Raw genomic sequence first — 13,420 nt, 5'->3', positions numbered from 1 at the left:
CACACACACACACACACACACACACACACACACACACACACACACACCACAAACTCACCAGGAGCTCTGGAGGGCCAGTCCACAGACACTCAGGACTTCAATATAGCAGCATTCTTTTTTTTCTTCTTAAATTGTCCCTCCAGGGCCTGGACACATCCAGGGATGGGGACGGTGGCTGGCCACCATGCCTCTGGCTCTGAAATCCAGCTTCACAAAAGCTGGGGCTGCCTTTCTGCCTGCCCTCAGAGACACCAATAGTAGAAGAAGCCAAGCCTGACTAGGAGGCTTGAGGCCAATTCAAAGCCACAGTCCACACAGGTCACAGAAGTCATGGGAACCTGGGCTCCTTCCCTGGGTTGGTTTTGGGGCTAATTCAGGGACTATAACATAGGCTACATAAAAATAGTTTTATCGATAGAATAAATACATTTTCTCTTTTAATATGGACACATATTTTACAAAAGAGCCCCATAGCACTATGGGAAATTAAGACCTTCTACAAAAAAGAAGATGTAACTTGGGTACAATAAAGCTCTCGTGTTATAAGGTCCCTGTTCTGTGTGAACTGCCTTGAGGTGTCAGCACCCTCTGAGGTGGTGTCAGGCAGTGGGCATGGCCACAGACTCCTGTGATTTCTCTGGCTTCTCTGCAAGGGTGGTCGAGGTCAGGAAGGCCCGAGGGCATATAGTAGGAAGAGGACAACGATGGTGGCAGCAATGACAGAAGGGAGGCGCAGTGTAGGTGCTGAGCTTCTGGTAGGCCCCACAAGGTCCTGCTGTTGCAGCTGGTGTGAGGACTTGGCAAAGGGTTTGGTGGTCCCGGAGCTGGGGGTGGGCTGGAGGGGCAGCGGAGGTGGCGAGATAGTGGTGCTGGAAGGAGGAAACACAGTGACTGTCAGTGGCCCCCCAAGGAGGAGATCTCGGGGTTCAGCTCTATCTTAAGCAGATGGCTTAAGGAAGAGGAGCTAGCCTAGAACCCCACAGCTGGCTCAGCTGACCTCCAAGGTTGGGCCCACCTGTGACTGATCACGAGGGTGGGTCCCAGGCAGAAACAATCACAAAGTCATGGAGGAGACAGCTTGGGGGTCCCTGGAGTATAACTTCTACCTCTTTACAGATGCTATGCCCCTTGCTCCCTCCAAGGACGCTGAAGGTGGCAGAATAGAGGCACACGCGCGCGAGCGCGCCCGCACGCCTGCCTTAATTTTCACCACATGATCCTGTTTTCCACGGGAGGAGAATCCCCTATGCCAGCCCGTCAAACATGATTTCTATCCTCAAAATAAGCTTTTGAAATGAATCTTCCTACCCCCTTTCAGCATGGTAGGCCCCAAAGAGGCTACCAGATAACCAGATTCTGGGGCAAAGTAGGTTTGCACAGCCATGGGGCAGGAGAAGAAAGACCGTTGTCTCTCTCAGTGGTGCAGGCATGGTGCTCCTATAGAGCATGTATGCAAAACAGGCCTCAGACAGAGGCTTCCTTAGCACATTTTAGCTCCCAGAACCCAGTGAGCTTTGTTTCCTGCCATGCTGGCCTTCAACCACATGGGGCCTGTCATGAGCTCACTGTCATGGCCTCATGTACTCTACCTCATCCCTGTCATGCCCACTGTCTTGCTCTTGTTGTCCCACTCACCTCTAGAGACTTGCCTCACCCTGTCTCTCCTTCAGACCTACGACTTGCTGTTACCTTGAAGAGCCAAGGCTCACGTAAAGCATGATCCACTTCCTGCCTACCCTCACTGTTGTTTGTAAGGGGCATGTGTTCTGTGAGAGCAGAAGAACAGCTTTCTATCTGAGGAGTCTTAGAACAGTGCCTGGCCCTGGGAACTGTGAGAAGGCTTTAAAAAAATATATTATTATTTTTATGTCTCTGCCTCTTCAACTAATAACAGGCAGTCACCATGCTCATTGCCATACCTATGCCATGTTTCTGTTCCGAGCTTGATGGAGATAAGGGTTCCTTACAAGATGAGATGTGCTGGGGCCATCTGCTTCCACAGCAAGAACTGTTAGCAAAATGCGTTAGCAAAATGCAATGTTTCCTGGTAAGACCTTGAACTGATGTGGAGGTTCCAGGGTCAAACTGAGGCCATATTTGTTGCAGCCAATGGAACAGATTAATGCCCTTGCCTAGAAGAGGTCTTTACCTCAGTCTCTAACACACACAGACATGCAGGCGCGCACACACACACACACACACACACACACACACACACACACACACGTACGTATGTGCAAGTCCATATCTAGCTGCTGCTGTGTGTCCAAACCTGGGTAGTTGAGAGGCACTGAGTGCTGACTTCAGGGCCCTGGGTGCCCTGTGAGGTGGCTGGAGCCAGGGCTCAGGCTGTCTTTTGCTGGGGGGTGGGGGGAAGGAGACCAAATGGGAATTATGTCTCACAAGGTACCTATAGGCATTTTCTTTCACACTTTGAAAACTAAAGATGAAAACTCTCTCCTGGAGCCCAAGTGGGGTTTTTATTGCTTGGAAAGAGTCCCAGGAAAATGAAGTGGGACTGGGGAGGGGGCAAGACCCTCTGAGTGCAACCTCCCTCCTTCCTCCCTAGCTTACTCTGCTCACAAAGTTGGCCCCCAGTCCAGGTCCCCCCCTTTCCCCCCACAAGCTCATGTTGGGGAAAACTGTCTCATGGCACAACAGCCCAGAGGCCAAACCAAACACACTGCACATTCCCAGGCTCTGCAGATGGCTGGCACTGAGGGGCCAAGTCTGCTCTGAGCCGACAGGACCCCAAGTGTGGGAAGGCAGGAAGACAGAGCTCTGGGCTGTGTCCTTAGCTTGATCTGTAACTTTGGGCCGAGACTGTTTTCTAGGCCTCAGTTTCTCAATCTACGCAGCGAAGGGGCAAGAATGGACTCAGGGACTTTGAACTCCTTCCCAGCAGTGAAAGCCAGAAGTAAGACCACAGGCAAAAGTCCAAAGGAAAGTACAGACAAGTGAAGCTAGTGTCAGACACTGTCAGTTGCCACCCCTTCCTGGGGGTTCCCTGGAGCAGGGATGAATTCTGGCATTACAGGTCTGCAGGAGCCCTCCAGGGCTCGGCACTGGGTATCACTGATGTTAACTGTCTTGCTAGTATGAGGAGCTGGTGCCTAACTAGGGGCACAAGTGTACTTTTTACTCTTCAAAAATCAAAGATGAAAGCCCCCTTGCCAAAGCCTGGAGTTGTTTTTTTGTTTGTTTGTTTGTTTGTTTTTTGTTTTCTTTTTCTTTTGTTTTTAATCACTTGAGTAGAGTCTCAGGAAAGTGATGGAGGAAGGTTGGTAAAGAGGACCAGCCTCCAGTTACTTCCTTAGAGACCCTCAGAGAGACTCAGGGGCCATCAGCCTTGGAGAATTCATGGCTTATATGATAGAAACCTCCATATCATCAGTTGGAGGAGAATTTGTGATTCTCAACTGGACTCTGGCATCTTTGGGTCAAGAAATCAGATGTAGGCAAAGACCCAACTTGCTCAGCTTGCCTCTTCCTTCTCCCCTGCCTCCACCCAATCAGCCTTCTTATCTTGTGTCCTGATCTTCTTGCCCAGGGATGCCTTCACCCTTCCCTCAGCCTGCAGATTGTAGGATAGCCATCTGATGCTTTCTAATAGTTTCACAGTGGACCAGGGGTAAAAGGATCTTTTCATTCTGAGGTAAAAACGGGCTCATAGACAGGAATTGCCACAGTCTTATAGAGCTGAAGTTCCAGGGCTTTTTCAGTGACACCATCCCCCACCAGTACTAATCCACAGTAATAGGTGGCAGGTGGGTACCTAAGATGTCTTTACTGAATTGGAGGTGATGTTTCACAGCCCCCACCCAATGGCTTATTGATGGCTCTAAGCGTAAGACACACTGAAGGTCTCGAGAGGCAGCATTCTGGGGAGATTGAGCCTGAGACACCCCAGACCAGAGACTCTGGAAGTAACAACATTAGCAACAGCCACCCCAGGGGGTCAACGCTGAGCTGATGTGGACTTTACAGGCACCTTCTTACTGTTAAAGCCCTGTGGCGTGGGATTGCAACACTACTCTGCCTGATTCTTTCAGAGTATTTAAAAAAAATAATTGAATGACTTCTTTCTCCAATCCTCATGGAGTACCACCCACTTCAGGCCTCATGAGGATACTTTCACTATCCTGGACCACCCCACATTGTGAAGAATGAGAGAGGAATACCTTGAGCAAGCAGGCAGTGGACAAGAGGTATGCAGAGCCCTTCTGGCTCTGGTTCTGTGTTCCCTCCCATCTTTGAGGGCTTTGACATGTGCACCCTGGATGGCCTGTACTTGCCTAGTGGCACTCACCAAGGCTCTGTGACTGTCACATACTGATGTTCATCTCTGGGTCTAGCTTTGGCCAGTGCCCAGCAGTCAGAAGGTACTCTCTTTTCTAACCTCTGCATCCTCAACATGCTTACAACTCAAATTCGGCCGTCACTGTGTCTCCTTATTTCCTCTCCTCCCTCCCTTCCTCCTCCTCTCTTACACACACACACACACACACACACACACACACACACACACACACACACCTGTGTGCTTAAAGACTTAGGGATGTGGAGAATGAGAGTTGGCATAACCTCTGGAAACTAGTCAAGGCCCTTATGGAGCAGAAGGAGTCACTTTAGGATTGCCACAGGCCCACGTTTTACAGGAACAGTCTCTGTCCTGGCTTGCCCTGGTCACATCTTCCCCTGCTACTTGTCTATCTGGTACTCAGAGGTAAGGGATTCCTGGGAATGCTCCGCTGCTGCCATGCATCTGTCTATGGACACACTCAGCCATTTCCACGGGTCCCCATAAATCATCCTGCCACAGGCTGCTGCTACTCTAAACTTCCTCTGCTGTGTTTACATCTCGGGGTAATGAGGGGCGAAGGGAGGCCAGCCTGATCCAGGTGGTGTCCCAGCCAGGCACTTACAGCCTGCATCCCTGGTTCTATTCTCCTTAGGCTCAAAGACTCTTCCCCCGATAGTGAGGCCTCAGGTGATCTGAAGCAGTTCAAACCAGATCTGTGCCCAGGAGTCCCCAGTCTAGAATCAAAGGCAAAGAAATGTAGTGTGGGCAATGATGCCAAGAAAAGGCTCCCATGGGTGTCTAGGGCAGAGAGGAGAGTTTGGCCAGGTGAAGATGAGAAGGGCACGTAGACAGTAGGGGCAAATATGAACCTTAGAGTTAGATTTGGATGACAGTTCTGAGACCCATTTGCTCAGTGTATTTACGGGTGACTCAGATTCCTTCCCTGCAAATCGGGCCTGCTTTCTGTGAGTCTTGATAAGAGTACAATATGACAGATGTAAATGGCACTGTGGGAACATCACAAGGGCCCGCCGGCATGCCACCCCAAGCAGAGAAAAGCAAGAATAACTTGGTGGAGGGGACAGGGTGTAGGGTGTGAGGACCCAGTGGAGGTGGAAGGCAGAAGAGGGAGTGGGAGCCTGTGCTTTGTACTTGGGCTTCCTGGGGAGCACAGGGCCTGCTCTTTCCCAAAAAGCAGTAAGAAACTTTAACAAACTGCTCTTTGGTGGAACCTTCTCTTCTAGCCAGAGCCCAGAGAGCTGCGTCAGCCCATCACAGTTTTACCTGTCGGGGTGAAGGAGACTCCCCTCCCTTCCCCTGAAGCCAGGGTCTGTATTTCAGATCCCCTGTTGTGAAAGGGAAGCTGACCAATGTCATTTGTCCGCATTCCCCTTTTGGACACAGGGGCTGGGGACCCATTGCTGGAGCTGGCAGCCTAGAGTCATGTTACGCTCTGAGTTAGATTCGTCCATTGACCCGGACTGTGAGTGGTCGCACTATCTGGAGCCTCTGGCAGACTGCTGGTAGCCTGCAAGTTTGGCCACAACTGAAGGATGCCACTCTCTAAAACTCCAGGCTCCTGCACCCAGTTAGGCAGGGTAAAGGATGCTACCTTATCTTAGTGTGTCTCAGCCAGTTCAGCCACAGTGACGCCTCTGCTGTAGGAGGGAGGCCGATGACATCTCCAAAGAGATACATTTTCTATGGCCCACAGGAGGCACTCTGACACTGACACATAAAGCCTTAGTGCCTATTCATTAGTGGTCATTTTAAGACAGTGCCTGCCATCCTGTTTGTGATGGGACCTGTCCTACATCAATCTTTTGTCGCTAACTCAGCCACCTGGAAGGTACCAGTTGGTTTCTGGTTCTCTGGGTAGCCGGGATGGGCCCTTCGGCTCCAGACATTGGTTCATAGTCATAAATGTCGGACCAGAGTACAGCTACTTAGTACCTCCTGGAGTCCACATCTCCTCAGGCCTCAGCCCTGCTGACTCTCATGCAAGAGGTCTGTGTGGGGCTGAAGGTTTGCCTATTTAACAAGTACTTGAGGTGATTTTGTCAAGATGGCTGAGGAAAATTCTGGATGGCATTAAGAACCAGACTAGGACTCTGGGTTCTGAGGTCCCACTGTCCAAACAGCAGATCCAGGACTCCCTATCATGGGGGGGGGGGAAGACTCTGGTCCCTTCCTGACACATTCCCTAGTGATACTATTCACTGTATGTGGAGATGCCTGCTACACAGCTGACTTAAGGAGATTGCTCTGGAGAGAAACTGAGTCAGGGAGGGTAGACAGAATACTGGAGCAACGAGAGCCCTGGTGACAGGCTGAGGCAGGAGGTGACAGGAGGAGCATGTAGAAAGAGGGTAGGGGAGTCCAAGCACCTTAAGATGTGTTCTGTACCTGCCTGCTTACAGCTTGGCTCACAGTAACATTTCTGAGCATCCTTTGCCTGGTGTTCCTTTCTCTCACAGGGGGGAAACCCCTCCAGAGTCCCCCTGCCCCAGTGACATGGCTCAGCATAGGGATCTGACACATTCTGACATATCCAGCCTGCTGTGTTTGCTTCTGCCTTCACCTCCAGTGCATGGGACACATGGATCAGGTGCAGGCCAGGCCTTGCTCAGAGCAGGGCCTGTGGCAGTACACTAAACCCTAGTGGAGGCGGTGAGCTCCTGCACAACCTGTCCCTTCCCTGCTCACCTCTCCTCGATTCGGACCCAGAGGTCGTTGAACTGCCTTGGCCGCTGGTGTTTGTTCAGCCTCTTGCGCCACTTCTGCCTCCCGAACTCCTCCAGCTGGCTAAGGCTGTCAGGGAGCAGGAGATGTGGGGACAGGACTGGATCCTCCTCCTCGGGAGGGGCGGTGGGGGTCTCTGAGGTTGCTTCTGGGACTGCAGCAGCTGGGGTTGCTGGGGCTGGGCTGGCAGGAGAGGTGCCCTCAGGAGAAGGAGTTGGGCTCCCAGCAGCAGGACTGCAAAGCGGAACAGCACGTGAGTGAGCCATGTGTGCGACCGGGAATGCAAAGGGAAGGTCTTCAAAGCAAGGGAAAGGCCAGAGTGCTCCTGCTGGGGTAAGCTGGAGAGACCCAAGGCAACTGTTGTCTGTTACAGAGAGACAGAACATTGATTGATCCTTTTATCTTTTAGTCCACAAATTCCCCTGCAGCTAGCATTTTTCTAGAAATTAAGTATCAACAGTGACCCAAACAGATGCCTCAGACCCTAAAGAGGAAGACAGAGTGAAACACACAGGCTACCATGTGGCCACATCGTTGGGGAGGAGAACATGAACATACTGCGGAGACAGGTGTGAGAGCACAGGGAGGGAGTGCTGGTTGGAAAAGGAGGTCTATGCTCACATTTGATCAGGTTTTCACTCAGAAATACCTTCAGTGGAGGGACTCTAGGTGAGTGAGCTAATTTGGCGGTGCCTCAGTCTCCTGTTCTTTAAAGTGGGGGCATGATGGTCTGTACTTCCCCGGGGACACTGTGAGGTTATAGGTGAACACAGAATTGGGCAGCCCAGGCCATTGAATGGTTGGTGCTATTCAAGCTGCTCATGTTATCAATTCATCCAGTGCTCTGTGCATTGGAATCTATTGATCATCTTTTGAGTGGAGGAGGTGGGGACAGGCCTAAGTCACTAGAACTCAACCTGAAGGCTGATAGGTAAAGTCTACAGCCCACTTTATAACTCAAGGCCCAGATTATGGATGAGTGGCACCTAGATAGAAAGGGGATGGAAGAATATTGCTACCTGCTTCATCAGAATGGCACGGGCGTGAATGAGGTGAGGACCCAGCACAGTGCCTGGTGCCTACCAAACTTCTCTGATTTGGGCCACCAAGCATAAGGTCCTGTCTATGCAGGCACCCAAGGGTCATTTATTCATGTTTGCAGAATTCATGCTCAAAGCAGGGTATGCCTCTCAGCCTGCAGACACGCTTCCTATTGTTCTTTGCTTTCTGTGGCCCCAAAGGAATTCCTTGGCGACATCTGGCCCTGGAGGGTTTGGAGTGGTTTTAGGAATTGTGTCCAAGCAAATGGCTTGTGATACCCAGGACTGAAAGCAGCCTGTCCTCCCATTCCACCCTCACACTGAGTGGCTGAGGGGTTTCTCTCTCCTTTGAAGAGAAAAAGGTTCAGCTCATCCTCTCCCAGCCCCCATGGCAACTCCAGACTCCCAGGGTCTAGGCTATTGGAGATGCTGCAGCTGTTGAGGAGATAATTCAAAACAGTCAGACAAAAAGATAGCTACAGGAAGCACCTGTGGCCAAGGATGGCTTTTATTGTTGCTGCCTCCTCAGCATCCCCACCCACTCTGCTCTGCCAGTTCCTTCATTCCCCTGTACAGGAGGCTGCAGCTGAGAATCCTCCAGCGGAGGCTGTGGGGGCAGAGGGGAGGGATCTCTTTCCTCTAATGCCTGCTTCCCTGCCCTGCTTGGCCACACACAATGAGCTTCAAGGGAAAGTCCTGGGGTGTAGGGAAAAGGGTGAAGTGAGAGGCCGGGAGGGAACTAGAGGAATGCCTTGAACCCAAGGCTACCTTGGATCCCTCATTCCTCAAATATACCTGACCTAAACTTCTGGCTGAGCTCATGGGAAGTGGTGGGAGGCTGAGATGGAATCCCAACGCTGAGCTTCGTAAGTTTCTATAGAAGTCACAGGGAAATGGGGGTGAGGGAGGGCGGAGGTGTATGGGTTGGAGCGGCCTGTGCTCTGTGGACCCAAGAAAGCTTCCTCGGAAGGCCAATGTCTCTGTCATTCTTGAGCTCCCTGTGACCAGAGTGAGTACAAGAAATGGTTAGGAGCTGAGGGAGGCCACAGAACCAGACTGTCATACAAACATGTCCTTCTGCAAGTGAGTTCCTAATGGACTTAGATGCTCCAACTACGTCAGAAAGATTCATAGTTCCTGCCTTGCCATGCTATGATGGGTTAGAAGCACCTACAGCCGCATGGAGAATGAGCAGCCAACACTCCTGGCTGTTTCAGACGTTGGGTCTTGTAACCAAAAGGACAGGGGCTGAAATCACAACGGGGCCATCCTTCTCACAATGGGGCTGGTGAGAAGGTTTCTACATAAAGGCTTGAACATGTCTCTGAGTGTGAGGAACCTGACACTGACCTGACAGTTTCAGGATATCAGAGGCTGGTTATTGTCTGAGGCTGGTGCTGTAGATGCTCACATGGGCAGAGCTGGTCTCCATCCTTGGGAAAATCCCAGGGTGGGGACAGGTGGTGTGGGGCAGAATAGGAGCCCACACAGGAAAAGGTTGGGAGAGTGGCTTTGTGGACAGACTGGGAGTGTCCTAGCAGGAAAGTTGGAAGCTAGGGGCACAGCCTGAAGAGGCCATGGAGCAGGTATGGGCAGGAAGCAGAGGCCCATGAGTGAGAGGGGCAGCAAAAGGGCCATGCAGTGGAGATGGACACAGGAAAGAAAGCGAACTGTAGCCTCTTCTTCCCATGGTCTCATGTTCATTCGATGCCTGGCTGCCCATTGACTTTCTAGAGAATAACTGAGGTCACTGGCGCTTGCCCTATCTAATGGTATCTGAACCCTAAGAATCTTACACGTCCTTAATTCTGCTCCCATTTCCACTGCCCCGGGAGATCCCAGCAAGACTGAATACCAGTCTCCTCACCCCATCTTGCACCCTCTAGTCACAATGCATGGTCCAGCCTGTTCCCACAAGACCCCATCTCACAGCAATCTGTTTCGCAGCTCTAGGCCTGAGCAGGTCATCAGGGGCAGTGACCACAGCATATGGCCAGGCACTGGTCAGCGAACCAGCTCAAAAATGCCACCGTATACCCTGATGCTCACCTTTGGATTGCTTGCCCGGCGGGTGTGTGGTCCACCTCCAGCCCAGCCTGTCTTAGGACATCGATGACAGTGTTGTTCCCCAGAAAATGACCTGGAACACAAGAGGTAGCATGGTCTCAGCTACTTGTCAGGTTCCATCCAGCAGAGAGATGGCCACCTGTTGGGTTTGTGTCTGGGCCAATGAATTATACCGTGGAGGTCCTCCAATGGTCTCCTGGATGGGTATTGGGACAGAGAATGCCCATACTGTAGCAGTAGTTTGTTTGTTTGTTTTTTTTTTTTTTTTTTTTCAAATCCATGTATCATAGGGGAGATGTACACCTGGTCCCCCTTGCTTATATTCACACCCCAGCTCTGCTGCTCACAGGCCGTACCTCTGCATGCTCCAGTTTCTTCACCTCTAAAGCGGACTCCAGAGAGCGGGGGGGGGGGGGAGGGCTGGTGTGCAGCAAAGGCTCCCAACTGTTCCCTATTGTATTACTAGGGCTCCTCTTTGTAAATTCCACCAACAACTCATGCCTCCTTTCCTCAGTTCCCTAAGAGCCCTCCAGGGGGCAGAGACCACCTTGCCACAGCCTTCCACGTGGCCAGAGTCTTACAGATGCTCAGCATGTGCTGTCTGGATCTAAGCACTTAGATTCATTTCTTCACCATCTACCCATGGTGGCTCAGGTAGCAGAGAAGCCATAAAACCCTCCCGAATGCAGGACCCAGCAGACACTGACAGTGACCTAGAGAAAGTGCAAACAAAATGACTCTCCTGAAGTGGCCTTCAGCAGTGTGTGTATGTGTGTGTGTGTGTGTGTGTGTGTGTTGTACAGTTGTACATCTCACCCACCAGCCCCATTCATTCTCTCAGCAAGCATGTATGGTGCAATCTATTTTGTATGAGATACCATAAATACACAGGTGGATAATTCAGTCCAGGACCCAGAAGAAGGGAGAAGCATGCCTCACCAGGGTATAGGCAAGATGTCTGTACTTTCAGGCTTTGGTTAGGCAGTACCCTGGGGAGGCCAGGTGACTGTGACATAGGAACTTCCTGGATTAGGCTCTCTCCTCTCCCTCCCTCCTGTTCTCGGTCTCCCTCTCCTTGTTGTATGAGCACTTTGGGTTGGCTCCCTGAGTGCTCCAGGATCTCTCCCCGCTGAGTCTGCCTCATGGTGTCACATGTAACATTGCCTTCCTGCTCACATTTAGCTCAGGACCTGGGTGTGGAGAGCAGGGGGTTTAATCACTGTCCCCTGACTCAGATTGCCTGTGACGAGTGGTGACAGGTGGGAAGTGGGGAGGTCAGCATGCTGACAACCCCAAGAAGGTAGAGAACACGGTGGACAAGCTGTTAAGAGCAGACAAGCTCCTGACTCAGAGGGAGTCTGCAGGACCTGGGCAGTGGTTGGAGCAGAGGGAGCCGTCCTCAGCCCTCTGGACCTCTAGCTTGACACACAGCCATATCTCCTTAGCTGTCCAGTCAGAGTACCCATGGTTCCACCTAGAGATCACTGGAAAGGTCACCACACAGGGAGGATGCTATGAGTTCTATCCCAGCCTGTGCTATACTTCCTCTGAACCCTTGGGTGCTACCTCTCGGTCTCCGTTTTCTCTCTGTCAGAGGGAGGGATTGGAGTACAGGATGAACATAGGCTTCCCTGGCTCATGGTCCACGAGGGAGAGTTTTGTTCCATTCAAGACCCCCATAAAAAGACGATCCTCTCTTTCTCCCTTCCTCTCTCCTTCCTCCCTTTCCTTTTTCTCTCTTTTGCTTTTTTCTCCCCTCCCCCTTCCCCTTCATTTTCTCCTTGACTCCCTCCCTCTTCTCTTAAACTTATGCCATTGGCTTAGTGGACATTGACTGTTGCGTATCCCATGCTCGATGGTGACTGACAGTCTGAGCCCCAATCTAGCGCCTCTCTGTCCCAGAATCTGGCCCTTGGCATCAAGATACTACCTACAATGCATGTGGCATCACAGGAAGTTGTGCAGGCATCTGTGGTAACAGAGGAGAGTCCCCGGATGAGGCAGTGCTACTAGATGAGGATGGAGTAGGGCGGTGATAGGACGATTGGCCTCACGTGGAGGGCAGTATGTGCAAAGACTGAAGTAGTCTCTACACAGAAGCGACAAAAGCACAGGTGTGAACAGGACCCCAGAATCTGACCTGGCATGCTGCGGACAAGCCCCGCGTTTCTCCGTCAGCCTGTGTGCTGGTTAGTTTTTGTTAATTCGACACAGACCAGAGTCACCTGGGAAGAGAGAACCTCAAATGATGAATGGCCTCCATCAGATTGGCCTGTGAACATGTCTGCAGAGCATTTCTTTTTCTTTTTGGTTTTGATTAATGATTGATGTAAGAGGGCTCAGCCCACTGTGGATGGTGCCAGCCCTGGGCAGGTGGTTGTAGGCTGTATAAGAAAGCAAGCTGAGCAAGCCAGTAAGAAGCGTTCTTCTTGGTCTCTACTTCAGTTCCTGGCTCCAGGTTCCTGCCCTACCCTTCCTGGGCGATGAACTGTTACCTGAAAATGTAAGATAAACCCTTTCTTCTCCTAGGTTGATTTTGGTTAGTGTTTTATTACAGGAATAGAAGCCAGCTAAGACAGACTGTGATACTAGCTTTTCTGTTGACACTGTCTTTCCACCCAAGTGTCAAATTACCTGCGGCTCTTTAGCCTGCTCTGAGGACAGCTTAAAGCCCCAGAGAGGCAGGATGGGTAAAACACCTTGGCTAGCGTGCCATCTTAAAGGAGCTGAAACTGTTCCTGGCTAAATTGGACTTCCCCTCTCACTTGGCTCTCCTCTGTGGGGCTGGAAGAGAGGAGTGGGTAGCAACTTTCAGTGCCCAGGAGGAAGGACTCTGCCAGGACCTCATGGCCTCTGCTCTGGACAATGAGATAAGTCCTCTGTTTCCATTAGTTTAAAGCCAAGTTCTGATGATCCAGTTATGGTCCCCACACCTGCCCAGAAGTCCTCAAGAGGTACCAGAGAAAACTCCAAATCGTGTGCTATGTAGGAGAAGCAGATAACACACACTGACTATTCTGAGGCTGAACTGTGGATGGTCAGAGGGATCAGGCTTGGCATAGCCCTATATGGCCCCTGTGGTGCAGACCTCAAGGGATGTTGCTGGGCTCTGAGGTCTGAGTGTCTCCTTTGTCTGCTGGAAGAGCCCTGGCACTCTCTCAGCCTTAAGTCTTCCTGAATTAGATTGCTTTCCTCTGTCCAGGGATACTTGGAGAAAGAAAGCAGGTCAAGTTCAAATTTCTACCTTCTCCTCCTCTTAGCCATACTC

The 13,420-nt window shown here is 51.3% G+C and overlaps 1 protein-coding gene across 8 annotated transcripts in view; it reads right to left on the bottom strand.

Moving 5' to 3' along the window:
* Trabd2b (TraB domain containing 2B) overlaps nucleotides 1-13,420 on the bottom strand; it is a 221,977-nt gene that overhangs the window by 5,952 nt on the left and 202,605 nt on the right. For 6 of the 8 annotated variants that reach the window (XM_055628794.1, XM_055628793.1, XM_055628798.1 and 3 more), the window contains 3 exons: nucleotides 10,135-10,225; nucleotides 7,010-7,279; nucleotides 11-869 (listed from right to left, as the gene is read on the bottom strand). In XM_055628794.1, the coding sequence (XP_055484769.1) occupies nucleotides 665-869; nucleotides 7,010-7,279; nucleotides 10,135-10,225 (566 nt within the window). In that variant the 3' untranslated portion in view covers nucleotides 11-664. Of the gene's footprint in view, nucleotides 1-10; nucleotides 870-7,009; nucleotides 7,280-10,134; nucleotides 10,226-13,420 lie in introns of those variants that run through there. The other 2 variants (XR_008722702.1, XM_055628800.1) reach the window with 2 other exon arrangements.

The sequence above is a fragment of the Psammomys obesus genome, unplaced genomic scaffold (genome assembly GCF_907164565.1).
Source record: "Psammomys obesus unplaced genomic scaffold, mPsaObe1.curated_primary_1811, whole genome shotgun sequence".
Lineage (NCBI taxonomy): Eukaryota > Metazoa > Chordata > Mammalia > Rodentia > Muridae > Psammomys > Psammomys obesus.
The sequence above is the reverse complement of the archived record's forward strand: the minus strand, read 5'-3'. Positions and strand labels throughout refer to the sequence as shown.